The following is a 27,603-nucleotide window of genomic DNA, read 5'->3' on the forward strand; positions in this document are numbered from 1 at the left end:
AGCCTCCGTAGAATGATAAATCTGACAAATCAACAATAGATTTGGGTATATTTTCAGCTGGAATAGACGACAATGACGACTTTACAAAGTCCTTCGCGAAAGCAAAAGTATCCTCAATTTGAAGATACAGAGCTTCGTAAAGGGTTGTATTAAAAACAGCGTTGTCGAATAAAGACATTACACATTTAATTTTAATATTTTAAACACAAATTAAATAATATTAATAAAAACGTTTTAAACATACTATTGCGACTGATGTCTGCCAAACGAAATCAGCGTACGTCATGAGTTGTCAATGTCAGTACTCTTTGACATTTGCAACGTTTTGTTTTTTTCTTTAGTGACTTTCACCCTGATTTTAAATTAGGATATCTTCCCAGACGTTTTGTTTCTGTTTTGTTTTTGTTTATTGGCGAGACCTTAGATTATGAAGTATATAAGTACGTTCTACCAAGTTTATGGGTGAAACTAGGTACATTAACAAGTTTTTTCGTTCCTTATTCTTAGGTATCGATTTTTATAATATAGAATTTGTTTTCTATTATATTGTTAGTAGTTTAAAAGTATTGTAAAAAAAATATTGTACACAATTCATTTTTAATACTTTAAATGATTTAATATATAATGGCGGACTTATCCCATAAAGGAATCTTTTACAGTCAACCTTTTTGAAAAGCTGAAAGAAAATTGTATTGTTAGCAGATAGGTAGGTTATTCCCTTTAAATTTAAACTTGTTCCGATTTCAGTTATTTTATATTTCGAGAGTTTAGTTTCGATTAAAATTTTGAGAAAGCTCTTTCTTGAGATTCTTAGTGTAGGACTGTGGTATAGGATAGTATTATATTATTCGTAGTATCGGGTATAGGGTTCATAAACAGATGTATGATATATGATAGGTTATATGCCTATAATATTCTGTCTGTGTATTGTTTGTCGCTAAGAATGAGACGGAGCTATTCTGCTTTTTTATTTTATAACAAGATGTGTGCTTGAGTTGAGAGAATAGACATTACCTATTTAATACTTATCAGACATCCGTGCTGCTTTCTTAACCCTCTGACAGGGCATCCGGATTTCCGAGTACAGTATTTACTAGTTTCATTTTATGCATCTCACGATTACAACGTGCTTGCATTTTTTATGTTTAGTGACGTTGTTATCCCGCGATTTTTATTTTGGTAGATTGATGTTGTGTCTCAGAATGTCGCTAGATGGCTTCATCTATAAACTACCAATAGATGACTCGTACTACTATTTGTTGTCAAAGCGATGTACAAAAATGAAACGAAAAAAAAAATACACGGTCAGAGGGTTAAAGAAGAAACATTAAAATGTTAGATTTCAGAAAATTTTACGAAAGTAACATTAACTGCGATAACGCTGGCAGGGCATCAGTGAGGAGAGATCACGTAGAGGTCGGCCTGGCAGAAGATATTTCTAGCAATGGAACTGATAGATCGCATTACTGACAACCCTCTCTCCAGCGGGGTTTGTTTAGACGTCAAAATATCATTGGAAAATAGAAAATAGTACCTAGGTAGGTATTTAATTAATGATTAACGAACTTGTGGAAAGGTAACTGAGTTAATAAGTCCATTAATCATTTTTAAAGTTAACTTAAAAGTTAATCCATTATTTGATACGTTAACTTTATTAATTAACAATTAACGATCCCTTGCCCAGTTTTAGAAATCATCATGAATCTTTATAAAATTATTGAAATGGACAGAACATGGTTTTAAGCTATCATAGTTAGGTATCTAATCATTATTCTGCCAGCGAATTGATAGTATTGGCAGGGTTACTTTAATAGCATAGTCCTTGTTCTTAAGTTTATAATATCCGGTTGTTTTAAAAAAAAAATCTATTATTCTATCATACGCGCTTGTGGTAAAATAACGTAATTAATACTTAAATTCATATGAATTACACCTAAGTACTAGTTAAAACTTTTACTAGGTACCTACAATGTATACCTTGTACCTAATTAAAAATATTTTATGCATAGCGCAAGCATAGTTACGGTATCTCACATAGAAGGATCGTTGGGTTATTTTAATAATTTCATAATTCTAGGCCGTAATTTGCTGGCCTGTGTCAAAGTTATATTAGTACTTGAATCTAAATTAATAACATATAAGAGTTAAAAAATCTTCAGCGACTAAGCAACGACAATATATTTATAATGTAATATATATCGCTTTTAAACTGAAAGAAAGAAAAATTGTCTAATTTTTTTCTGTGGTCAATAATGACCTCTAAAAATCTTTAAAAAAAGGAAAGAATTTTAGCTGTATCTAACATTACTGTATAATAAGTTAGTAATTACTTGTTCTGTAGTTCAATATAAGCTAAGGCTTAGGCCTCAGCCGATATTACTATCAAAGTAGGTAGTATTTGGAACAGGTGAAGAAAACGATTGTTAATATTAAAATCTAATGGCCCCATTGTTAACAATGTACTCTATCGGGTCGACCTCTACGTGGAAACCATTAATTCATCATGATGAGCAAACTGATCTGATTTTTTTTACCTTTTCGCTGTATATGCTGGCGGGGCATTGATGAGGAATGTTAGGTTAGAATCAAAGTATGTTAATTGTCAGTGATAAATTCATCAAAAATTAACGATGGTTTCCAGGGGGAACCACACAGATGTAGACCTGATAAAGTATATTGTTAGCAATGGGCAATTTGACTTGATTACCAATAATCCCTCTCCTTGCATTCAAAGTTAGGTATATGCTATGTATTTCTTTTTTCATAAAAATGACATAATGCATCTGTCAATCATCACCATCATTATTTCAGCCATTATCTGTTCACTGCTAAACATTGGTCTTCCACATAGACTGCCATAAGGAATGGTCTTGTGCTACCTGCGTCTACTGACTCCCTGCAATGCATTTGAGGTCGTCGCTCCATCTAGTGGGAGGTCGTCCTATACTGTGTTTGCCCGCACCCGTCAATGCAAATGATTTATTAATGGCAGGGTGCTGGGGGATGATGAAATAATAAGAATAATGACAGAACAGGTGGTTAGATAATGGAATGACAGCCTTGTATGTGCTATTAGATGAAGTCAAGTTATCTGTTGGCTATCCTACGAATCATTATAATGTACAGCTTTCAATAAACATTTATTCTTTTCCATTCTGCTATTGAGCACGCGAACTCCCTGATTCGCATCATTATTTTCCATATATATTCAGTTCGTTCATCATGATGAATTCGTCAGGAAATGATAACCTTTTTTTAAGTGCCACTAAAAATTATGCGCAGCTAAGATATACAAACTAAGACCATCCTTGACGATACATACCTAGTATTTAAAAATTATCTATTATTGAAATAACGCTGCGGCGTGTCGCTTGATGAATTCTGTCACGCGACGACGCAATTTTCCGTAATGTGTCTTTTAGCTTTACTAAGATTTACGACGATTCGTTTGCTAATTTTATTTTAGAAGTATGTGACTTTTGATTGTTGTTACCAATGTTCTATTCTAACAAAAAAGTGCTATAAGTGTCATCAAAGGTTACAGAAAGGCAGACAGATGCCTCATCTTATGTTTAAAAAAACATAAAACAGTTTATAGTCTTAATTTTTATGACAATGGTTTGGTATGAGCTTTGTGTTTTATTTCAGGCTATCCGGCTCGAAGGACCGAATTGTTTAGGTTTTTACTAGTAAAGCAGATGATTTAATGACAAAGTAGTGGATTGCAAAACTGTTATAATTCACGTTGTTTTAAACCGAGACCGTCCAACAGCTTTCAGTGTTGTAGTTCGATGAAATAAGATCAATAACCATGAATGAAAATAAGATCGCTATGACATATACAATAAAATACTAATAATATTATGTCAGTAGCTCTGATAATCGCCATGATAAGTATGATTAGTGCTCCTTTCCTCTTTGGGTTTACTGGAAAACAATTCTTGCAGAGTTAAGCTCGCTTTTGTACATTTGTTTTCCACTGTCATTTTTCTATAATTATTAGTGTGTACAACAAAGTATAAAATAAATAAATTTATTTGTTTATATGAGTAAAGAATTATGACATGACAATGATCTTGGTGATTTTGGTGTAGCAGTTTAACACACTGGCTCACTTTGCAATGGCCGCGGGTTAAACTTCCGCACAATAGCAACATTTGCATTCTCACATTTGCTATCTCTAATTGTAATGGCTTGCTTATTTTCTATGTATCATCCTGAGTACCTGAAAGCTCTGCTTTATTTAGTACTAGATCATGTAGTGTATTATGTTTAGTTGTATTTAGTATTTATTTATAATTATTAATTAAATAAAATATGTACCTTTTGAAATACATATTGCCTCTCGCATTTTTGCTTTATTACCAAACATGCCTTCTAGTTTCAAATAGTTACTTTACGTAGGTATCTAAAATAAACTCGGTAGCGTGGTATAAAAATCCCTCTGCGTGTCCTTGCTCATTATTTCCATCTCTCGACAATAAAAGCGTTGGCTATTCCGTTACATTTTTCTCTTTGGATTCGCCTCCTTGTGACACTAATTGCTTCTAGTTTAGAGAGTCCACTTAATTTAACACGAAGTCCATTAACAGCTTTTTTCGTCACCAAAAGCTATTATTTGTCGTATTTTATTAAGAGTTTCTACAATTGAATTTTGTAGTCTCTACCAAAACTTAATTTTATTTATCTTTTTTTTTTTTTTTTTCTTTTATACAACTTAGAATGGCAAACAAGCTGACGACCCACCTGATGGAAAGTGGTAACCGTCGCCTATAGACATGAGCAGTACCATGGACATAATAGAGTATACTGTTACGCCCATGATACCCCCCATGCGTTGCCATTCCTGAGGACTCAGGTGTTATTCCTCTGTACCCAGTAAATTCACGCCATATCCCACCCTTCAAACCGAAACACAGTTATGCAAACACAGCTGCTTCACGGTTGAAACACGAATGGGACAGTGGTACCCAAGCAATCGACTTTTGTACAAAGTCTCCCTCTGGTATCTATCGAATTCAATTTATATTACCTACTTTAAAAGGTGTAGGTAATTAGGTTGTTATATTTAAAATAACACATTAGATTTTTTATACCGTGTGTGTCTATAACATATTCTATTGCTGTGAATAGGCATAGAATTGGCCACCCCTTTCTTTCCCTTTGGTGTCCAATTCAAGCTGAGATTTAAACGTCATATACATAGGCTAAAGTACTATATCTAAGTTAAAAGTTAATAAAGAAGATCTCTTCAATATTTAATTTCTATCGTAAAGTAGTTGTGTTTGCATGGCTGTGTTTCGGTTTGAAGGGTGGGATTTTAGCAGTGAATTACAGAGGAATAACACCTGAGTCCTTAGGAATGGCCACGCATAGGGGGTATCATGGGCGAAACAGTATACTCTGTTATGTCCATGGCACTGCTCATATCTATAGGTGACGGTTACTACTTTCCATCAGGTGTGCCGTCAGCTTGTTTGCCATTCTAAGTTGCATAAAAAAATCATTTTTCTTTCTGCCATTGCTTTTCAATCATTGTTTTTACATCATTCTCTTATATACTTCCATAGAAATTAGTACTAGGGGAGAAGAACCATGTAGGAGGTGATAGCTGAATTATTAAGTATTAAAAATAGAACCACTAGTTGTGTATACCAACTCTTTTCTATAAATTAATGAAAATGGAATAGTCATAAGTGGGGAATGATAAAAGAGAAAGTGAGGTCAGTTAGGCCAAATTTACCAGATTTTATGAAATATATAAGATGGTTTCCAAATGAATCACCATTATTAATAATGGAAAATTAAGTGGACTCTCTAAATTAGACGCAATTAGTGTCACAAGGAGGCGAATCCAAAGAGAAAATAATCCTCAATTTCTGCAAAATGCATGAGGAATATCTTGGTCATCACAGTATATTCTGTGATGCCCGTGTTCCTTTTTATGTCTATTGGCGACGGTTACTACTTTCCTTTTATCAGGTCAGCTTATTTTCTATTCAAGTATCATAAAAGAGTTCTAGTTAATTTCCCTTTATGTGCTTACTAGGAGATCAAAATCGTGCAGGAGATGATAATAGCCATTTAAAAATTTTAATACAGTTATTAGCATACTTGAAACAGTTGTAGCACAACTGGAGGTTACAGGAAGAATTAAAATTTGAGATGGCATAATAAGTAGTGCATGCCAGTTGGATCATGAGGAAAAAAGGGTTAGTAACTAAAAAGATATAAAAGTATACAAATGTTCGCTATAAACTCATTATAAAGCGGCTAAATGGATTAGAATAACATTTTGTACCTACACATATAGCATTATTCCTAGATAAACGCAAAGGATGCTTTTATCCTAATTACTTCAAGAGAGAAAAGTTATATTTTAGAGTCACTTGATTCAAGATAAAGCATTTATTAAATATATTATTATGACGATGATCTCTCTGCAGTTCGCTTATCAAAAAATTGTTTAAGATTAGATTATTTCATTATCATGTATATCTGAAGAAAAACAGGATGATCTGCATAATACATCTCAGTTATTATTTAGATGTGTTAACAGTGATGTTTTTTTGGACTGATTTATGTACTTAACAAATGGAAATTATGTAGGTAAGTATATATATAAGAATAGTTCATATATATTTTTATTTTTAAATTTATTTTAAAATTAATAGTTTTGGAATTTACTACACTTTCTTGATTACAACTCTTTTTTAGTCCTTTTAATCCTTATGATATCATTAGAGGTGATAAAGAAACGATTCATAAGAAACGGAAATGTCGAAATTCCTTTATGTCAAGTTGTCTGTTCAACATGGTATCAGTATAAGTGTAAATTGTTCTCTTTTCATGAGAAGAAATATTTGTTCAGTGAGTGACTAAGCAATTGTAATTATGATTATATATATAAAATAATATTATAAAGCAAAAATATCAGATTTTTTTTATGAATACTAAACCTTAAGCAGGGTATTTTGATTGTTTGTTTGTACTGGATAAACTCGAAAACTAGTAAACAAATTTTAAAAATTATTTTACCTACATAGAGCTACAATATCAGCGAGTAACATAAGGTAATAGATAACTTTATTAAAAAAAAAATAGAGATCTCTACGAAATTTATAATAATGTAATCCAAAGAATCAAATATGAATTTTTGAAGATACCGTGCAAAGCCGGGGCGGGTCGCTAGTAAATGCATAAAGCTACATATCGACAACCATAAATAAAGTCAAATATTTACAAAATCCAACGTCTCATTTCCTCTGGATATTTAAACAATCTGAGAATAATCTTTAATAAGTGTTGTTTGTAAACTAAATGGAAATTGAAGCATTAATTGCCATTTTATGTAGTTTGCCGTATCTAGGTTTGTTTCATTTATCACATAATATAGTCATAAAAACAAGATTAAATTTTGAAAGTCAAAATGCTAATTGTATTATTAGACGGATAAATATATAATTTATTTGCATTACTTACAGTACACAGTACACAATAGACATAGATAGACATACACAAAAAGCGAGATAGAAGAATATATAAAAAAAACCCATGCATAAAAGAAGAAACATATTTTTTTCTTTTCCTATTACTTTAATACTAGAAAAATATAGACTTACTCAAAATTGGCAAAATGATTTGTAGTAGTAATAAAATACCAACCTGAAAAAAAAAATTCGTAACCTAGCGAAGATAAATACTGCTTTGCAGCAGGCAATATAATATTCTAAGAAAAAAGCGTGGTTATTTTTGAATTGAAGCTTCTACCTGCGACTTTGTCCAGGATATGTTTACTAACCGGAATAAAAATCACATCACATCACATATATTACGCCTATACAAAATTTCATAGTGATTGGTTAAGCCGTAGCATCATAATAATTATCTTATTTGTCAAGTTGGCAAACAGTACATTACTATAAGTATATGCATAGGTGTAATATATATATATATATATATATATATATATATATATATATATATATATATATATATATATATATATATATATATAATATTTATATTTTTATATTTTTCACAATATAGTACACCGCTCTATTCATTGATATTGATGCTCCTTTCCACTTTGGGTTTGCTGGAAGAGAACTCTTTTAGAGTGAAGCTCGCCTTTGTACATTTGATTACTTCTGATATATTTTTATAATTGGTTTGTACCGTACGTTGCAACGTATTAAATAAAAAATAACTATTTACAAAATTTCATTAATATCGTTAGTGATTTTTCGAGAACAACTTGCACGAACGTTAGATTAAAACATTAGGTTATATATATGTATATTGGTGTAATAGAAAGTATACCGTTTATCTAATAGTAAACAGTTACCATTGCTTGTGGTCACCTATAACGAATGACAGGCGTGCCCGTTAAAGAATTGAAAGTAAATAATACCTAATATCGTATCAAAAGATTTTTTCATAGAGTTACATGGTCCCCATTATTCTATTGTGCGTTTATCATTTCATGACACTCGGGCTGTCACCGCCATTCCAATGATATGTCAATTATTAAAATCCATTCAGTCGTTTCCATGATATGGGGGAAATATGAAGGGGGAGAGACATAAACATATAAAGGTACTACGTGATCCATGAAAACGTACTCTTTTTTTTTGGAAAATATATAATTAGGCATTATTTTAAAATCAGTATGATTTATGAAATCACATTTTTTTTTTTATTAAAGAGCATTACGATCTAGTTTAAAAGATTAGGAAGATTGATAAAAATGTAGTAATATTTTTTCTATGGCACCTTATACATACCTATAAGCTAAGGTTAAAACTACGACTTAAGACTTCGTAGTCTTAACCTTAAATTATAAGATATACAGATTGGCAATGTAAAAGAGAGAAAACATAATAAAGTTTATACTAGAGCAGGATAGACAAGTAGGATATGCACCTACACAATATAAGCTCGAAACTCGATTATGAACTAAATAAATTATAATTATTTTTTCCTTTTGAATTGGATTTAGTTTTAAGTGAATATAGTTAAAATTAAGAGTACAGTATCTGGATATAACGTAAATTAGAAAAAATAACCACAAAATGGCACATTTTTCACGTAATTACGCTTAAACGTTTATCTTTTTATTGAATATGATATTATAGAACAATCAGAAATGTTTTGTACAAAAATTGGGAGTAAGTCCAACTTAACCCAAATAAAGTTTTAAACGTCCACGAATTGAAAAAAAAAATATAATAAATACATTTAATTTTTCTACTTATTTTTGCAACTTCAATTCCATATAAATTCAGACCTGTCACTTGCATACGTTTACAAAACACACACATCAGTGTAACCATTTTCTTGTTAATTTTTTTTATATATCAGTTTTACGGCTCTGAATACAAGTCCTTTTCTGTGATTGTATTTCCTGTCTGTCAGTATATAATAGTCAAAGAAATAGAGGAGGTACTATTAGATTAAGATAATTTATGTAAAAAATATTAGTAATTAATTATTTTAAGATATGACTGTGTTTTTAAATTATTAAAAAAAAAAAAAGAATTTCTTAATTTAGTTGTATGTATATGTCACATATTTCTTCGCAGATTTGAAACTCATTTTGATAATTATTTTCACAATGAGGTTCAATGCTCTTGTATTCTGTACAATTGAAGTCTATTTTTGTCTTCGTGGAACAAAAACAAATATAATTATAGTAATCGCGAATTCAAATCTTAAGTACCATTTTTAAAGCCATTATTCTAGTCATCTCATTGAGACACGACACATTAACTAGATAAAACTTGAACATTGCAATGTCTAAGAGAATACGCTGCGGAATAGTCGAGTGGGTGTCAGATTTATATGCGGTTCCTGTTGTTCAGTATAAATCAGTGCATGACACACAAACTGGCGGAAGTTCTATTTTAATATGCTGCAAGGGTAGCATCTCTTTGTGATAATACTCATATTAGAATAAGTAGCATTTTGTTCCAAAAAAAACACTGACTTCAATTGTGAAAAAACCAGTAATGTTGATTTAAAAACTGAACTACTAAATACTGCTCATGTCTATAGGTGACGGTTACTACTTTCCATCAGGTGGGCCGACAGCTTGTTTGCCATTCTAAGATTCTAAAAAAAAAATTGATAGAAAATTCATTTAACGAAACTGATAGTATATTTACTATTATATATGTATTCTTAATCGGAATCATAAAAAAGACATTATCGTTATAATCGTATCTTAGAAGTTGCTCTATTTAATTCTGAGTTCTTATTCTTATTATCTTACGATACGATGCGAGACTTTGGCAAGTCCCGTGCCTTTACATAACAATTCGGGACGCATTGCTCTACCTTGACGCATCCGTAGGAAAGAGATCTTTGGACCGTAGTGACTGGTGACAATAAGGATTTTCTGGGGAGGGAAGGATACCATTCTTTAGTATTAGGTCAAATTAACTTCACGCGGTTCCCATTACAATCCAGCGTGGTCAATTCCTAGCAAATTCGTCACGATTGGCCAACTGACTTGACTTCCTCTTTATCTATCATCAACTAAGCCAGTAACTTGTTCGTGGTACCCTATCAGCGTATACCAGTAATAAGATACTTGGCCTGTCGTAATGCATTCATCATGAAATAACTACGTGGGTTACCATGGGGGGTCGCGCGGAAATTAGTCCGTCATGGTATATCGTTAGCAATGGGGTCGCTAGTTCCCACTGCTAACAATCCCACCCTTTATTTCCCATCTTTTATCATCGAACCGCTCGCTATTGACAGGGAATTCATTCTCACACGCTTAAACTTAAATACGTACAGTACAGTGCGGTTTTAAAGGAATTTTCTCCCGCAAACGCCCAGGCTATAGAATGAGCTCCCTGCTGAGGTTTTCCTAGAGACTACAGTATGGGGTTCTTTAAAAGGGTATATTAAGATTTCTTCAGGGTCGGCGACGCGCAAGTGACAGCCCTAGTTTTGCAGACGTCCGTAGGCTACATCGACCGTTTACGATAAAACGTGCTGTATGCTTGTTTGCCACTTTTATCGTATAAAAAAATACCTTCATCGTCATAGTAGTGGTAAGTAGAGCGACAACTTTATCATATAACGTTTTTTATAGCAGTCTAGAAGCCTAAGTTCAGTATTGGATAATGAATAGCCGAAATGATGATCCTATATACATATTTGATAGTATATTATGTTTTATAAACGTGCCGATAATACATTATTTGCGGCTGCATTACCTACGAAGGGAGCGTACCTTATCTCGTCGAGATTTGTCGGTCCCCGCCTTCCTTCTCTGTACGCCTCGATTCTGATACCTTTTATGATAGTACCTGATAACGTCCGACCCGGATGATGAACTCTTGAGGTCCTAGGTATAATATTTATTTATTTATTTTCTTGTACATGTATGTGTTATTTTCCTATACATATAAGGCAGACTTAATGCTTAAAGCATTTTCTCAGAGTCAACTTTAGGGAAGTGTTAGAAAACTCGAATGCGGTACTAGTCATAATTAATATACATACATACAAAAATTTACTTATATAAAGAAATAACAATAAAATAAATAATAATAATAACCAGAGGCAGACTTTGTACAAAAGTCCATTGCTTGGGTACCTCTGTCCCATTCGTGTTTCAACCGTGAATCAGTTGTGTTGCATGGTGCATGGCTGTGTTTCGGTTTGAAGGGTGGGATATGGCGTGAATTTACTGGATACAGAGGAATAACACCTGAGTCCTCAGGAATGGCAACGCATGGGCGAAACAGTATATGTACTCTGTCTATAGGCGACGGTTACCACTTTCCATCAGGTGGGCCGTCAGCTTGTTTGCCATTCTAAGTTGTATAATATATATATATATATATATATATATATATATATATATATATATATATATATATATATATATATATATATATAAACAAATTTACTTACACATATATAAGATATACTATTATGTTTAAACTACAAATTAAAGATTATTCCATTAGACATAAAAGTTGTAAGCATATTTTGATTAAATGAATTATGATTATATCAATTTATTTTTTATAAGACATATTATTAATTAATTTATTTATAGAGTATGGTATCTAGCTTGATGATATTAGGAGATTTCATTGCTTACTATATGCATTTCTATGCCATAACTTGTAGGCGATGTAAGTGCACAATAATTTATTGAAATAGTAACATTACACTATTAAGTACTTAGATATTACCTGGAGTTGTAAATTAGAAATAAGAGAAATAAATATATGGATAGAATTCATTTAATAAATTAAATTCGTTGATATATAAACTTTTATAACATATGAAATTTACATAGATAGATCATGTCCCGTGTTTTCTTGATTTAAGAAAAAAAAAAAAATTAGTTGTACTCTTTTATTTGGACCCAGATTGTGGAACCAAGTGAACATCACATAATATCCAGTAACACTAAAACAATCAATGAGTTTGCTGTCTTAACATTTTACATGTAAATTATAAGCAATTTTTCAATCTATAATATGAATCGCTGTATAGTTAGTATACATATACATATTTACAACAGGAATTTTATGAACTTATTATGTTTGTCGTTTCCGATAATAGTTTTGACTTCATCTGTAATTTTCTTCAGGGGAAGTACGGGGCTTTGCGTCACAGCATCTCATCTGAAGAAGTCGTCCCCCTGAAGAATACTTTCGGATGAAGTCGAAAAGGATAACGTCGAAGTAAAATTAATATGTACCCATCTTTACAATCTAATGTTATAATTTATAAAGTTTATAACTAATATTGTTACTTGTCGAAACAACCAAAAACACTTACTTTATGCCTCAATTCCTAATTAGTATTGAATATTTTGTCTTTTCATATATGAATTACCAGACTATTATGACACTTATTCTCTTCGCACTACCGTTGATAGATGACGTATTATCTACTCTATATAAATACTTCTGCGTCATAATCACAATACCTACAAAGTGACACTAGAGATATGCCATATGATATTGAACCATTGTATACGATCGTCTTAAATTATTAAATGGAATTTGAAGACAGGATTGCTCGAGTTCAGTCGCGTACGGAGATCGCGTGGGCTTAGGTCCTGTAGAGATGTAACGACCAGTTATAGACTAATTTTCCAATAAAAATAAATAATACGGCTCAGGAGCGGTCAAAATAGTGACCATTTACGCGTGTTCAACCGGTCGAAGCGCGGGGCCGCGCCCTCGTCCTGAGTGACGTATTCCCGTTCTATTTTTGAAATTTTCCCGCCAAAGTTTTCTTCATAAAGCAAATGGCTTTTTCGATGGTCGGCACGGTCGTTGAATATTCAACCAGCAATTTGCTGATAAAAAATTACGCTTACTAACTTGTGTAACAGACGTTAATAATAAAGACTATCACAGTGGATCCTTTTGTGAAGAGAAAGATGAAAATTTTCAAAAAGAAGCTCCGTTTTTCAATACCTTCGAATTATGTATGAAGTTAACGCACTTTAATACTGTAATAGTGGAAGGTTGTTTAAACATTTGTCTAATCTCACATATCAGCAGCGACTGCAAATATCATCTATAATTGTTATTGAAGGTAAGAATTACTTCATTGAATAATAGCATCTATTTGTTTACATGTTAAAAATTATATTACTTTGTTTGAGTTATTTAAGAATTAACATATGTACTTACCTATTAATTAATATGTAGGACTTTATTTAGCAAAAAGGCTTCTCGAAATTTTTACGAAATTAGAACGGGAGTGAATTCTATGTATTGTAATAAGAGTTATCATAATTAGTTTTGTCATTGAAGTCGATTCTGAGGTTTCATTGTTCTACACAAACACTTTTAACCTAATAACTTAATAGTTTCATGAAATTACTGTTTTATATATCAAATTGTAATAGAAATAACTACATGTAATAGATTAAGAAAACACTAGGTCTCATGTTGCATATTGAGGTCAATGATATGTCCTGGAATAGAGGTGACTGGAAGAATATGCATGAATTAATTGCACCAACAAGAGTAGACACTTAAATGAAAATAGAGAGATACTAAATTTAAAATATTTTTTACTTAAATCTATTAGAAACTTTATCAGATCAGCCGCATGCTCATTTGCCCTCTGTCTTATAAAAAAAAAATTCGTATAGGTCCTTAGAATAAAGAGTGATATCACATTGAAATTTAAATATTAGAGATAAGTTTAGATCATATATACATCATATATCGTCATACAAATGCTTCCCTCAAATTAGGTCAATTTTTTTATCTATGCGTGAATAGGGTTACCATAATTTATTAGTAAGTACATGTACATAATTTATTAGTAAGTATATGGGTGAAAATATATTGTAAGATTAAATGAAAAATAAAATCGATACAAAATACTTACAGTATATTTGAGCGAACCAGATAAGTAGTCCATAATGATTCGTAATGATGCTTATCTTTACGAATCATTATTTGATTTATACCTGAATAAAGATATAAAACATGTTTTTGTTTTTAAATATATGTCATTGAAAATAATCAATTTGATTCATCATCACCATCATTATATTGGCCTTTAACTGTCCACTGTTGAACATAAGCCTCCCCCTTGAATTTTGACAGTAGTTACCATGCTTGGCAGCCGGATTAGCAACCGCAGTTAGGCTTTGGTGATGTTTTAAGAGGAACTCTGCTACCCATCCCGCGCCCTCCTTAGTCGTCTCTCACCACACCTACGGAAAAGGAATGGGTGGCTTATTCTATGCAGGTACCACACGGCAGTATAAATTCATATAGGTATATTATTCTAAGTTTTTCTAACTAAAAGTTTATAGGCAGCATGGTCTCCGACCTTAGACTGTTCCACAACGGAACAAACGTACTAAAAAAAAAAAAACTAAAAGTTGACAGATTTTTTGCACATGACACTATTTATAAATTTGTATATAAATTTAAGGTTTAAAGAAATGGCGGGTACATGACACCAGGTGTGCTGTTAACATGTTTATCCAATTCTTTAAAAAAAATCTTATTTATCAATTTTGAAATTTTGTTTTTTAATTTAATTGTGTTTGTCTAATAAATCAAGTATCTAGACAATCTCTAAATTCTATCGGATCTGAAACGAAGGCGTAACCAGAGGCTAAATTCGTCGAATGATTAATTATGTAGTGTCCAGACGGCTTGTTAAGTACTCAAGCCCAGTCAGTGAGTTTGTAGTGTCCATTAATACGATCAGTCCCATTGCACCAATCTGACGTGGAATAATTTCTTCCACTGACTGAACTGAGAATAGAATTTGGGATTTAAATTGAATACCAAAAAATAAGTGGCGTTTTAAGTATTCGTGTTTCAACCGTGAAGTAGTTGCGTTTGCATAGCTGTGTTTCGGTTTGAAGGGTGGGATATGGCGTGAATTTACTGGGTACGGAGGAATAACACCTGAGTCCTCAGGAATGGTAACGCATGGGGGTATCATGGGCGAAACAGTATACTCTGTTATGTCCATGGTACTGCTCATGTCTATAGGCGACGGTTACCACTTTCCATTAGGTGGGCCGTCAGCTTGTTTGCCATTCTAAGTTATATAAAAAAAAAACAGTGCAAGACAAAAGAAATATATAAATAACAATATTTAATTATTTATATGGGCCCTTATAGGGAAGACCTATATTCAGCAGTGGACAGTTGTGGACGGCTGATATGATGATGATGCATTATTTACGTATTAACAATAAATTGTTGACTATTTGTTAATTAGAAATTAAAAAAAATTAAATATGTGAGTTGTTTTATTGTTGTTGTTGTTGAAAAATTAATTATGTCATTGTTTAACAATGTACACTTTATTCAAAGTTATTGAAAATGTGTGTCGATATAAAAAAAAATGGCAGTTCCAATTTTAAAAATTATTGTTTATGCTTTATGACATAATAATTTTTAATATGAAATAATAATCATAGATAAAAAGTCCAATGACAATTTAAAAAGAGAAAATGTTAAGTTCAATTTAACACAATTCGTATAATTCTTTTTCGTTTTTTTATAAAAAGTCGTTCCTGTACATTGTTATAAACAGCCGTGTAAATATACAAATTCCTCGACAAATATTACACTCGTAACCGTACATCACGAGGATAAAGAGTGATATGCAAATGCGTTTTTTATTTCAACAAATTATTAAGATAAGCACTTTAGATTATATTATCTTGTTATTTTCGTCTAAATTGAGAGAAAATTTACTTACTGTTACACTTTTCAATGTGCTACAATGTGTAACAGTTTTTTTTACGGGTGAAAATGAAATGGTAATCCTACGTTATTGGTATACGCCGATAGGACATCAGTGAAAAATAATATACTCGTAGGCGAGGGTGAAAGCAGGTCATTTGGTTAATCGTAACGAATTCAACAAGAATTAACTACGATAGTTCTCAAACCATCAAGTCAACCAGATAGTGTAGCTGTGTGATTTTAAACCCCATTACTAGGGTATCATGAGCGAAACAGTATACTCTCTTATATCTATGGTACTGCTCATGTTTATAGGTGACGGTTACCACTTTCCATCAGGTGGGCTATCAACTTGTTTGCTATTCTAAATTGCATAAAAAAAAAATAACGATCCCTTTCCCGAGTTCAACTTGCACTCGGCCGGTGTTTTTTTTTTATAAATAGGGTGAAAAAGTAATTATAATTGGACACAATGAATTTATAACAAGACGATTGTTAATATCTTAAAGTAAAAACTGAATGGTTGATATCTATCTGGCTAACGTATGCAAATAACTTGTCTAAAGATACTCTCGACAGCAAAGTGACATATTATTTACGTGTAAGTAGCATTAGTGGCTGTAACAATTTTCATGAAATTTTGTTTCGCAATTCTAATTTCAATTAGATTGAAATATGGAGATGATAAAGGCTCTTAGTCTATTGTGCTAAATCTTATCAAACCAGAAGTAAAAGGAACAAAAAAAAAGAAGAAAAAAGAACTCTATGTTGATGTATTTGCTGTATAAAAATTTGAGACATTAAAATATAAGCTAGCAGTGGTAATAAATAAAGGCGGGAGACACTGATGGAGTAGCGTTTCAATCTCCGATGGCTTTATTTATTTATACAATTACAATTTATACAAGTGGCGAGTATGCTGTATGGCATTCTTTACCAGCTAACCATTAAGTAAAAACAGGTTTTCTTCCTTTTACAGAAAAAAATCTTCCCTTTACAGTATAAAAAAGTACCCTCACTTTTTTATTGAAATTTTGTAGCCAAATTTTTTACTTTTCCGTATAATTTTTTAATATTTTCTTTCATACAAACTTCGTCGTGACAATTGCAAACATAATAGAACAATTTAAGTTTGTGTTCCACAGTAAACTTGGTATGTTTATTTAAAAATTGAACTGCTGAACCGATTTTGATAGAATTTATATATTATTAATCTGAATATATATCTAATATGGTGTACGAGATGGGAAAATATTGTTACACCACATTTTAAATTCGACCATCAGCAACAGCACTGTGAAAATTACATTCAATTTGGTGCAGTAGTTTGCGTATGTAACAGACCGACAAAAGTTCTAAACATTATTGTTTCAAGTTCTAAGGTCCTTTATTATTTTTATTTTATATCTTCAATATACATACATATTTACAATTTTATTATATGTACTAGCGCTATCCCTCGTCTTCATTCGTGGTAAAATCGTGATGTTTAATATTTAATAGCCAATAAACTTCTTTGAGAAGTGAGCTATTAAATAAAAAACCAATTGATAATACCAGATATTGGCGTTTTCAAACAAACAGTTTCGCTTCTATATTTTAGTATAGTACCTATTATATAATCTATGGCAAAGAATGTCACAGATATAGAATAAAAAAAAAAAACTGTCCCTAAAGTAAAAAAACAAACCATCTCTAGATTTATAGTAATATTTTGAAAAGTTTGATTGCAAAAGTTATTAGCTGATTAAAGATGAGTACTTTTTAAATGCGCTTTATTTTTAATGCTACTTTTTAATCTCTACGCTTCTTGGGTAATCTCAAGAGGCACCGAGTTGATATATCAACGCCGAGGTGTTGATATTTCGCAGGCGTATTATTACAAAGATCGTGAAGCAATAAATGTTAGTGACGTGTCATTATGATTACAGATGCTTTCATGTCGGTCTTAATCTATCCTGAACATGCTAGGTTACTCCGCCTTTGATCTAAGATATAAACCGGTACGTACGTACATTCATATTAACTAGAGCAATTATGTGTTACTGTTATGGGGTGATTACGTCCAATGTCATAGCTTCCATTGGCTTTTATTAACCCTATGTTATTATACTGGACTTATATATCTAGCTGTTTATTATGTTCATTAAATTTTGATGTTTGGATTTTTATTATCATTTTCTGATACTTTATTGAATTTTTGACCGATTTTAAAGAGAAGGACGTCTTTTTTTATACTCGATAATATTGGAACAACCTTATCGAGTCTTGACATCTATCTGTCAAATTGTATTAAAAAAAGGAAATCTATTGTGTCAAGAATCTGTATTTTTATTAATTGTTGAACATTTCTCATTCTCCCGTCAATATTACTTAAACAAAACCTTATCAAGTATAAAAAATGAATGACCTTACCTTTAAAGTTAGTCCCTCCCATAGAAATTTTGATAAATTTGAAGTATCTTTTTTTATGAAACAAAATTATTTCGGTTTAGATTGTCTATATATACATATATATATAACGAGAATTTTCAAAATTTACTACGTTTGTAGTTTTCGGCTTCCTTAGGGAGATTCCTATTATATGTATTTATATATCGACATTGTAAAAAATAATCATAAGTATTAAAAATAATATCAGGTAAGATTCCTAAAAAAATCCACATTTAAATTTAATATAGCCCTATATCTTATATCCTTGGCTTTTCGTGCACGAATAAAAAGAATCGTATATATTGTTTAGAGTATAGTTTGTCTGCATACCAAATTCTGTTGAAATCTGTTCAACTGTTTAAACGTAATCAAGTAACAAGCAAACAGACATTGTTATAGTACATTTATAAATAATATATAGCTCTGTGATCCCGGAATAGAATAGGCAATTCCTTCCTTTCCCGTGGGTGTCGTAAGGCGACTAATGGAACTTAATGGTCGAGGGATGGGCAGCAGCGTCTATCTTAAAACATTATCAAAGTCTAATTGCGGTTGCTAACTCGCCTGCTAAACGTGGCATCTACAGGCAAAATTCTTATTATAGACTCCCCGTCTTATGTTTAGCAGTGGCTGATATAGTCATAATAAAACATATGTACATCAAATTTCTTGACAATTGGTTGAACTGTTAAAACACTAAAAGGTTACAAACTCGCTTTGATATTTATAAGGAATCGTTGATTGTATAAAAAATAAAAGAATGTTGCCTTTAAGCAAAAATGAACCTTCAGTATTTAAGTTAGGTACTTTCCCTTTTAGAAGCAGCATTTTTCCTGTATGTACTAATATGTAGAACCGGTATAAAGAAGATTAACTATGTTCGGGGAAGACCATCTGCTAATTGAATTCCATATGAATTTGTCACGATGGGTTAAGTAGGTCTTCATCTTTATGTTTCATCAGTCATTAGCGCTTTACCAACGTGTACCGATAGTGCAGGTAGAGTTCCAATTCTTAAAAAAAAAGCACACTAAATGAACGAAATATTCTTTAAATTTAATAAATCCTAAACGAAGGATTATACTTTGTCTGAAGTTTTTGTAGTCTATTTGCTTATTCTAAACCGGTTATGCTGCTAATTCTAAACCGATTTAGATTTTTATTTCCTCATATTAGTAATATATTAATATAAGGACGCTCCAAGCTGCTGTTTCTCTTAACTAAGCTAAAAATGCATGTTTCAAAACAATTTCCCTGTTCCCGATTAAAAATTTTTACCAAGGAGACTTTGTACAAGGTACGGAAGCATAAAACTACGGTCCCCAGGCAATGCACGGTAGAGGGGGAAGGGATTGTTATTAATGGAGAATTATAATATGCCTTATTGCTAGGAGTATACACTACCAGGTTCCCCTGGAAATAATTGTGTTTAATTTTCATAGAATTTTTCACTGGACTGAATGTCTTGATTATTTTCGCCTATCATCTTTCACTGACACTTCGTTAGTATACCTATACTGTTAGCACTGGCGGGTAGCGACTCTTTCATTTTTTCCCATTACAAAAAAAAAAATACACGGTTGACCGCCAACGTCGTGTACAAATATGTTTTAGAAGTCTTGTGTCCGTAGATATTTTAACAATGTGGAATGGTAATTCCCGTGATGTGAGGGGAAAAGGATTGTTAGTAATGGAGTCCAATTGACTCATTCTTAGCAATACACCCTATCTGTTCGACCTTCACGCGGTTCCCCCTAGAAACTGTCATGATTAATTCTAGTGGAATTCGTCACGATAGGCTAATTGACCTGCCTTTTCATCCTCACCTGTCATCCCTCACTGGTGCCTCGCTAGCGTATCCCGATAGCGCAGGCGGAGTTACCACTTCATTATCACCCATTAAAAAAAATTCTGTGATGTGTTTCCTTCATCCTATAACCTCCAATTCTTCAAATGTTACATGATAAAGCGAATTAGTAAGTTAGCATAGTATAGCCGACTGTTATGAGCAAAATGTTTTCTATTCAAAATGTTTTAATCGCATTCATCATGATGCTCCTGTGTTCGCTCAGGATAATGTCGTCACATGTCGTGCTATAATAAAAAAATGGGGATATCAAGTTCAAAGTGTATTCATTTACTACTTACCTTCAGGTGGGCCGTTAACTAATTTGCCATACTAAGTGTTAAAAAAATATCATATTGTCATGTATCATTGTATCATGATATTGCAATCAGAATATAGTTTTTTTATTGAGTAAAATATATTAATTTATTTTCCTATAAGTTGATATGTAATCTTGATCTACTATTAATGAAATCGTTTATACCTATTCGGTGAAGACCATATGATAAATGAGTAATATAAATCTTTTAATGAAATTACAAATTAATTATAGATTCGATATTTAATTACTGAAGAAAGAGTTACTAATTGGATTGATCATGAATAGTTTTAAGTCAATTGTTTAATTTTTAAATTTTGGTGATAAATTATATGGATAATTCAATTAAAAAATAATAATAAACAATATCTTACATATTTTACTAGTAATAGGTTTGTATTATAAATCGGTTGTCTTATTAATTCTATTCATATTTATCAATATCATTATATCAGCCTTTAATTGTCTACTGATAATAGTCTTCCCGTTGGAGGGTTTTGCTAGTAGATGCCACGCTTGGCAGGCAGATGGGCAACCGCAGTTAGGCTTTAGAGATGTTTTAAGAGGGAAGCTGCCCCTGCTTTCCATGATCTAGTCAGTTTGAAACGCAGGAGGGAAAAGAATTGTTAGTAATGAGGGTCTAACAGAGGAATAACACCTGAGTCCTCAGGAATGGCAACGCATGGGGGGTATCATGGGCGAAACAGTATACTCTGTTATGTCCATGGTACTGCTCATGTCTATAGGCGACGGTTACCACTTTCCATCAGGTGGGCCGTCAGCTTGTTTGCCATTCTAAGTTCTATAAAAAAAAAAAAAAAAAAAAAAAACAGACCCGTTATTGGAAATATACCTCATCATGTCTCAACTGATCTGCATTCATCCTCACGTATCATCTCTTATCGGTGTTCTGTCAGTGTATATCAACAGCGCGGCAGGGTTTCCATTCCATTTTCACGCATAAAAAAAAATAAAAAAAAATTTGGAAATCAATTCATTTGGGACGTAGCCTTCGATAGGAAATTTAAAAACAAATCAAGTCTAGTCTGTTAAGCTCTGATTCTCATTCGGAGTTATAGTTTATAACATGCGTTTATTTCTGTTTTTTTTTTTTTAATGGATGATAATGGAATAGTAACCCCGCTTGCGTTAACGGTGGCTAGGCACCAGTGAGAGATGATAGGTGTGAATGAAAAGGCAGGGCAGTTAGTCCATCGTAACGCATACACCTGGAATTCAGTACGATGGTTTCCAGGAGAGACCACATAGAGTTCGGCCTGATAGGGTATACTGCTAGCCGTGAGATTGGTAATTTTTTTACAACACTGGGGGCAAACTAGCATGCGGCTCACCTGATGGTTTTTTTTTTTTTTTTTTTTTACAACACAGGGGGCAAACGAGCATGCGGCTCACCTGATGGTAAGTGACTACCGCCGCCCATGATCACCCACAACACCAGCGGCATTGCAGGTGTGCTGCCGGCCTTTTAAAAAGGAATATACTCTTTTCTTGAAGGTTATGTTGTCGTATCGGTTCGGAAATACTGCTGCTGGAAGTTGATTCCAAAGAATGGTTGTGCGTGGAAGAAAGTGCCTTGAAAAACGCACGGTGGAAGACCGCCACTCGTCCAGATGATTGGGATGAAACTTTAGTTTGTGGCGGGTTGTACGGTGGTGAAAATCAGCAGCAGGTATCAATCCGAACAATTCCTCAGAACACTCCCCATGATAAATTCGGTAGAAGATGCACAGAGATGCAACATCTCTGCGCAGTTTCAGTGGGTCGAGTCGGACAGTAAGGCGTTGACTATCGATAATTCGAGCCGCCCGACTTTGAATGCGGTCTAACGGAAGGAGTTGGTACTGTGGCGCTCCTGCCCACAGGTGAGAACAGTATTCCATATGCGGCCTGACTTGGGCTTTATATAATTTCAGGCGGTGTTCTGGCATGAAATATCGTCTCACCCTATTGAGTACTCCTAACTTTTTGGAAGCTATCTTAGCCTTCTCCTCCAGATGACCGCAAAACTGGACGTCGCAAGATATATCAACGCCCAGAATTCCTAGACTCGACTTTTTATCAAGGGAAGTGCCCTGAAAGTGAGGAGATACGACAAACGGCGTCTTTTTTGCGGTAAACGCGCAGACTTGTGTCTTTTTGGGGTTAAATTGGACAAGATTTTGTTCACCCCAGATCGAAACTTGATGGAGTGAAGTTTCGATTTCAGACACAAGTCTATTCCGGCACTCATCGGTATGTGCCCGCGAGATCTTTGCATGACCGGTATATAATGTATCTCCTGTACTGTCGTCTGCATAGCAATGAATATTACTTATCTGTAACATATCATTGATATGCAGAAGAAACAGAGTCGGAGATAGTACACAGCCTTGCGGGACACCAGCATTCAAAGGTTTTAAATCAGAGCATGCTCCGTCGACTACGACTTTAATGCTACGTTCCTTGAGAAAACTGGCGACCCAAATGCACAGTCTCGCAGGCAACCCAAATGAAGGTAGCTTTGAAAGCAGCGCTCTATGCCACACCCGATCAAAGGCCTTCGCGATATCCAGACTAACTGCTAAGGCCTCTCCCTTACTCTCGATTGCCACTGCCCATCGGTGTGTTAAGTAAGCTAAAAGATCACCAGCCGAACGTCCCTGTCGAAAGCCGTACTGGCGATCACAGATCAGCTGGTGCTCTTCTAGGTACCGGAGCAGTTGACGGTTAATGATGGATTCCATAACCTTCGAGAATAAGGAAGTGATAGCTATGGGCCTATAGTTAGCTGGATCTGAGCGATCTCCCTTTTTAGGGATCGGATGCACCAGAGCAGTCTTCCAAAACTTTGGGACTATGCCCGATGAGTAGCTAAGCCGAAAAAGACGCGTAAGAACCGGAGCCAACTCTGGTGCGCACGTCCTAAGCACAATTGGAGGAATACCATCGGGCCCACTCGACTTATGGATTTCGAGGGAGAAAAGTGCTCTACGCACTGAGCTATGCGTGAATTTAATGTCAGGCATAGAGCTCCTACAACACGTGATGGTCGGTGGTGATTTCATCCCGTCATCCAATGTCGAGTTTGACGCAAAGATGGATCCAAGAAGATCGGCCTTTTCCTTAGCGTTCTGGGCCAACGAGTCATCCTCCCTGCGCAATGGTGGAAAAGATGACTTACAGAAATTCCCTTGTGCAGCTTTGGCAAGAGACCAGAAAGCTCGAGTCCCAGAGGGCAAACTAGCCAATCTCTTGCCAATTCTACTGATATGCTCTGACTTCGCTGTGGCTATAACTCTTTTGAAAGACATAGAGGCAGAGTTATACTTCTTTTTGAGAGCACTGGTGTTAGGATCTCGCGACGCCACACCTTTAGCCCAGGTTAGGAAGCACTCCTGTTTCAGACGAGATGCTGTTCTACAAGAGGCTCCATACCAGGGCTGGGATTTCCCGCCGACGGGCACCACAGAGTTAGGAATAAATAATTCCATTCCCTGAAGCACCACATCAGCAATGGAATCGGCAATGGCGTCAGGATCATCCAGTGTGAAGCAAACCCGCCTCCATGGGTAAGATGCGAAAAAAATCCGCATCTCATCCCAGTCCGCTGACCTGTAGTGCCAGACACGACGTCTACCCGTGGAACGTGGTGGAATCGGACTCATGAGAGGCACCTCGCTCCGCACCAGACTGTGATCCGACGATCCAAGCGGAGCTTCGACGGAAATCACATAGTTGTCTGGGTGGGTGGTCAGCAGAAGGTCCAACAGTGAAGGTGAATGGTCCAACACATCAGGTATTCGCGTAGGCGAGGAAACAAGCTGCGTCAGACCATAAGCCAAAGCAAAGTCATGAACAGATCTTCCCGCATAGTCGGTTGTACGTGAACCAAGCCATTCGGTATGGTGGGCATTAAAATCGCCAAGAATCACGACTTCAGCGGAAGGAATCTGTTCGAGCAGGGAATCTGTAGCCATTTGGACGTGCTCAATGAGTTGGTCGGTTTCGATGTTACCGCTGTGGGACCTGTATAGGCATGCATAGACGCGAGGATGGTCATTGCAGTCTACGCGCAGCCATAAAATAGACAGGTCCGTACCTTCAAGAGTTCCAAGGCGGCGACAGCAGATATCCTCTCTGACATACGCGCATACACCGGCACGCGAAACAAAACAATGTTCAAGTTTATAGCCCGGGTACGTCAGGTATGAAGTTTCGTTTGGAGAGGATATCTGTGTCTCCGTTAGAAAGAGCAATGCCGGCCGCGCCGTTTCTAGGTGGTGGTGGACAGCGTTTAGGTTAGAATGTAATCCCCTGATATTGCAGAAGCTCACATTGAGCGAAGGGGATGCCGTAGAAATCTTGCTCCGTTTGCCCTTGGTTCCAAAGAGCGGAATTTTGCCCCCCCAGAATACGCAGGGCAGCCCGAGCGTGGTTGCTCGAGAGAGGATTCTCCAGCAACATGGTTACTGGTACCTCCCTGGGGTATGCTATTTTTTTTTAATTCCACTGCCATGGTTGCGTGTTGTAAGATAGGGGGACGGGGTTGGGGAAAGGATTTTAGGAATAGGAAAGGGATGGGTATGGGATGGGTATGGGATGGGCCTCCGGACTCCCTCACTCACCGTACGGAATGTGATCGCACTGAAAGTGCAACCACTTAGCGTCGGTATTCTGTGAGGGTGTGGTACTTCCCCGGTCGAGCCGGCCCATTCATGCTGCAATACCATATGGTATTACAGCGTGGCTCTACCACCTACAAACCTACCTGATGGTAAGTGATTACCACCGCTCTAGATCACTCACAACACCAACGGCATTGCAGGTGTGTTGCCGGCCTTTTAAAAAGAAATATGCTTTTTTCTTGATGTCGTATCGGTTCGGAAATACTGCTGCTGGAAGTTGATTCCAAAGAGTGGTTGCGCGTGGAAGAAAGTGCTTTGAAAAATGCATGGTGAAAGACTGCACATTCGTTCGGATGGTTGGGATGAAATTTTAATTAAAATTAAAATTCATTTAATGGTATCATGGGCGAAACAGTATACTCTGTTGTGTCCATGGTACTGCTCATGTCTATAGGCGACGGTTACCACTTTCCATCAGGTGGGCCCCGTCAGCTTGTTTGTCATTCTAAGTTGTATAAAAAAAAATGTTATGTTACGGGTTGTATGGCGGCGAAAATCAGCACCAGGTATCAATCCAAACAATCGTAATGGTAATCCGCATTACTAGCAATCCCCTTCCCCTCATTTTTTTTACTTGCACAAACTTCCTTGAGAAGATATCAAGTATGACATTTGCCTACCTACGTCATTGTATCGTATGGTGACAGTCGAGATTAGCTTAACACCCTTTGGAAATACGACTTAACATCCTGCTATGGCTGAGAACATGTGACCCTTCACTAAAAAGACCCTTTTGTAAGTGTTATATAAAATAGGCAATTTTTTAAGCGAAAATTTCATCGGAAAAGAGAAAAATTGTCTGTTTCGGGGCTGATTACAGCTTTTACTTGTTGATCATAATTAATAATTATTTCTGGTATTGTCACTGTGAGTTATCAGATAAACATTACCGGCCTTAGTACTAAAAATATTTATAACGATGTTTATATGAACAGTGTTTAACAAAACTTTAAGTTATAAAATTGCTTAGTCAACTTAAATAATGCTTATTTGCAATTTTACTTAAACTTTTTACTATTATATAATAACCATAAATAATTTTTATTTTATTTTCTTCTTATGTCAAAGATTTTTTAAATCTTATTAAGGTAAATGTACCTTAATATAATCTAACACGGAATAGTCTTCAAGCTGACGGTTCACCAAATTAAAACCAACGCCTGTACACTGACTATTCCTAGAGTTTAAGATAAGTTAGCTTGTAGTTTCATATCCCGCCTGCAATCATAACTGTTTGCCGGTCTAATGAGTTAGGAGAATAAATTAGGAAAAAATAAAATAATTAATGACTATTTAAAAATGCTTGTAATTAAGTTTACTTGAATAAAAAACATTCTTATTTTATTGTTTATTATATCTTTAAAGTCGTGGATCACCTTATTTACTTTTATAAATTGCATAAAATAGTTTAAAACATAAACCACACCACTATTATAACACCACATATGCCTCAGACGTTTTAGTGGTACTAAATTTCTTATGTTTTATACCTTTTTATAAGGTAATAAATACTTCATCACCAATAAAAAACACGATTCTTTTTTAAAAAAATTCAGTCAAGAATATGACAGTAATATTTCTAGTTCTATAGTTTTACTATAGAAAAGTTAAACTTCCGTAAGAAGGACGATTGTTACATGTTTAGACGTATTATTACAAAAGCATATTTAACATCTGTTTTCGTCTATAAAAATAAAGTCAGAACAAAAGATATTTAAAGTAATTTATTTTATTACAATATAATAATTTTTTCTTTATGCAACTTAGAATGCAATACAAGTTGACGGCCCACCTGATGGAAAGTGGTAACCGTCGCCTATAGATATAAACACTACCATAGATATAACGGAGTATATTGTTTCGACCATAATACCTCCCAGGCTACCTGAAGTCTAAGGTATTATATAAATGTAAATTCATTGTACAAATAGTTTATAGATTTTGGCATTAGATTTTACAAATAAATAATATTATATTATTATATTAACTAAACATTATTTAATTACTCAGAGTTTTGTTTATCTTTTTTTAGATAGGCAATGTTTTTAATTATTTTTGTGGCAACACCGTACACGTTTAGCTATAATGTCAAAGGTT

At 34.3% G+C, this 27,603-nt stretch overlaps 1 protein-coding gene across 3 annotated transcripts in view; it reads left to right on the top strand.

The window, feature by feature from the left end:
- Window positions 1–6,526: 6,526 nt before the first annotated feature.
- Window positions 6,527–27,603, top strand: part of LOC113511506 (uncharacterized) — a 114,331-nt gene continuing 93,254 nt past the window's right edge. The window contains exon 1 of one of the 3 annotated variants that reach the window (XM_052902018.1): window positions 6,527–6,609. Coding sequence is in view for 1 of the 3 variants with exons in the window: in XM_052902014.1 (XP_052757974.1) it covers window positions 12,694–12,719 (26 nt within the window). In the remaining 2 variants the exon portion in view is untranslated. Of the gene's footprint in view, window positions 6,610–12,678; window positions 12,720–12,932; window positions 13,585–27,603 lie in introns of those variants that run through there. The other 2 variants (XM_052902014.1, XM_052902015.1) reach the window with 2 other exon arrangements.

This window comes from Galleria mellonella, unplaced genomic scaffold (genome assembly GCF_026898425.1).
Source record: "Galleria mellonella isolate WM207_F2 unplaced genomic scaffold, CSIRO_AGI_GalMel_v1 utg87, whole genome shotgun sequence".
NCBI lineage: Eukaryota > Metazoa > Arthropoda > Insecta > Lepidoptera > Pyralidae > Galleria > Galleria mellonella.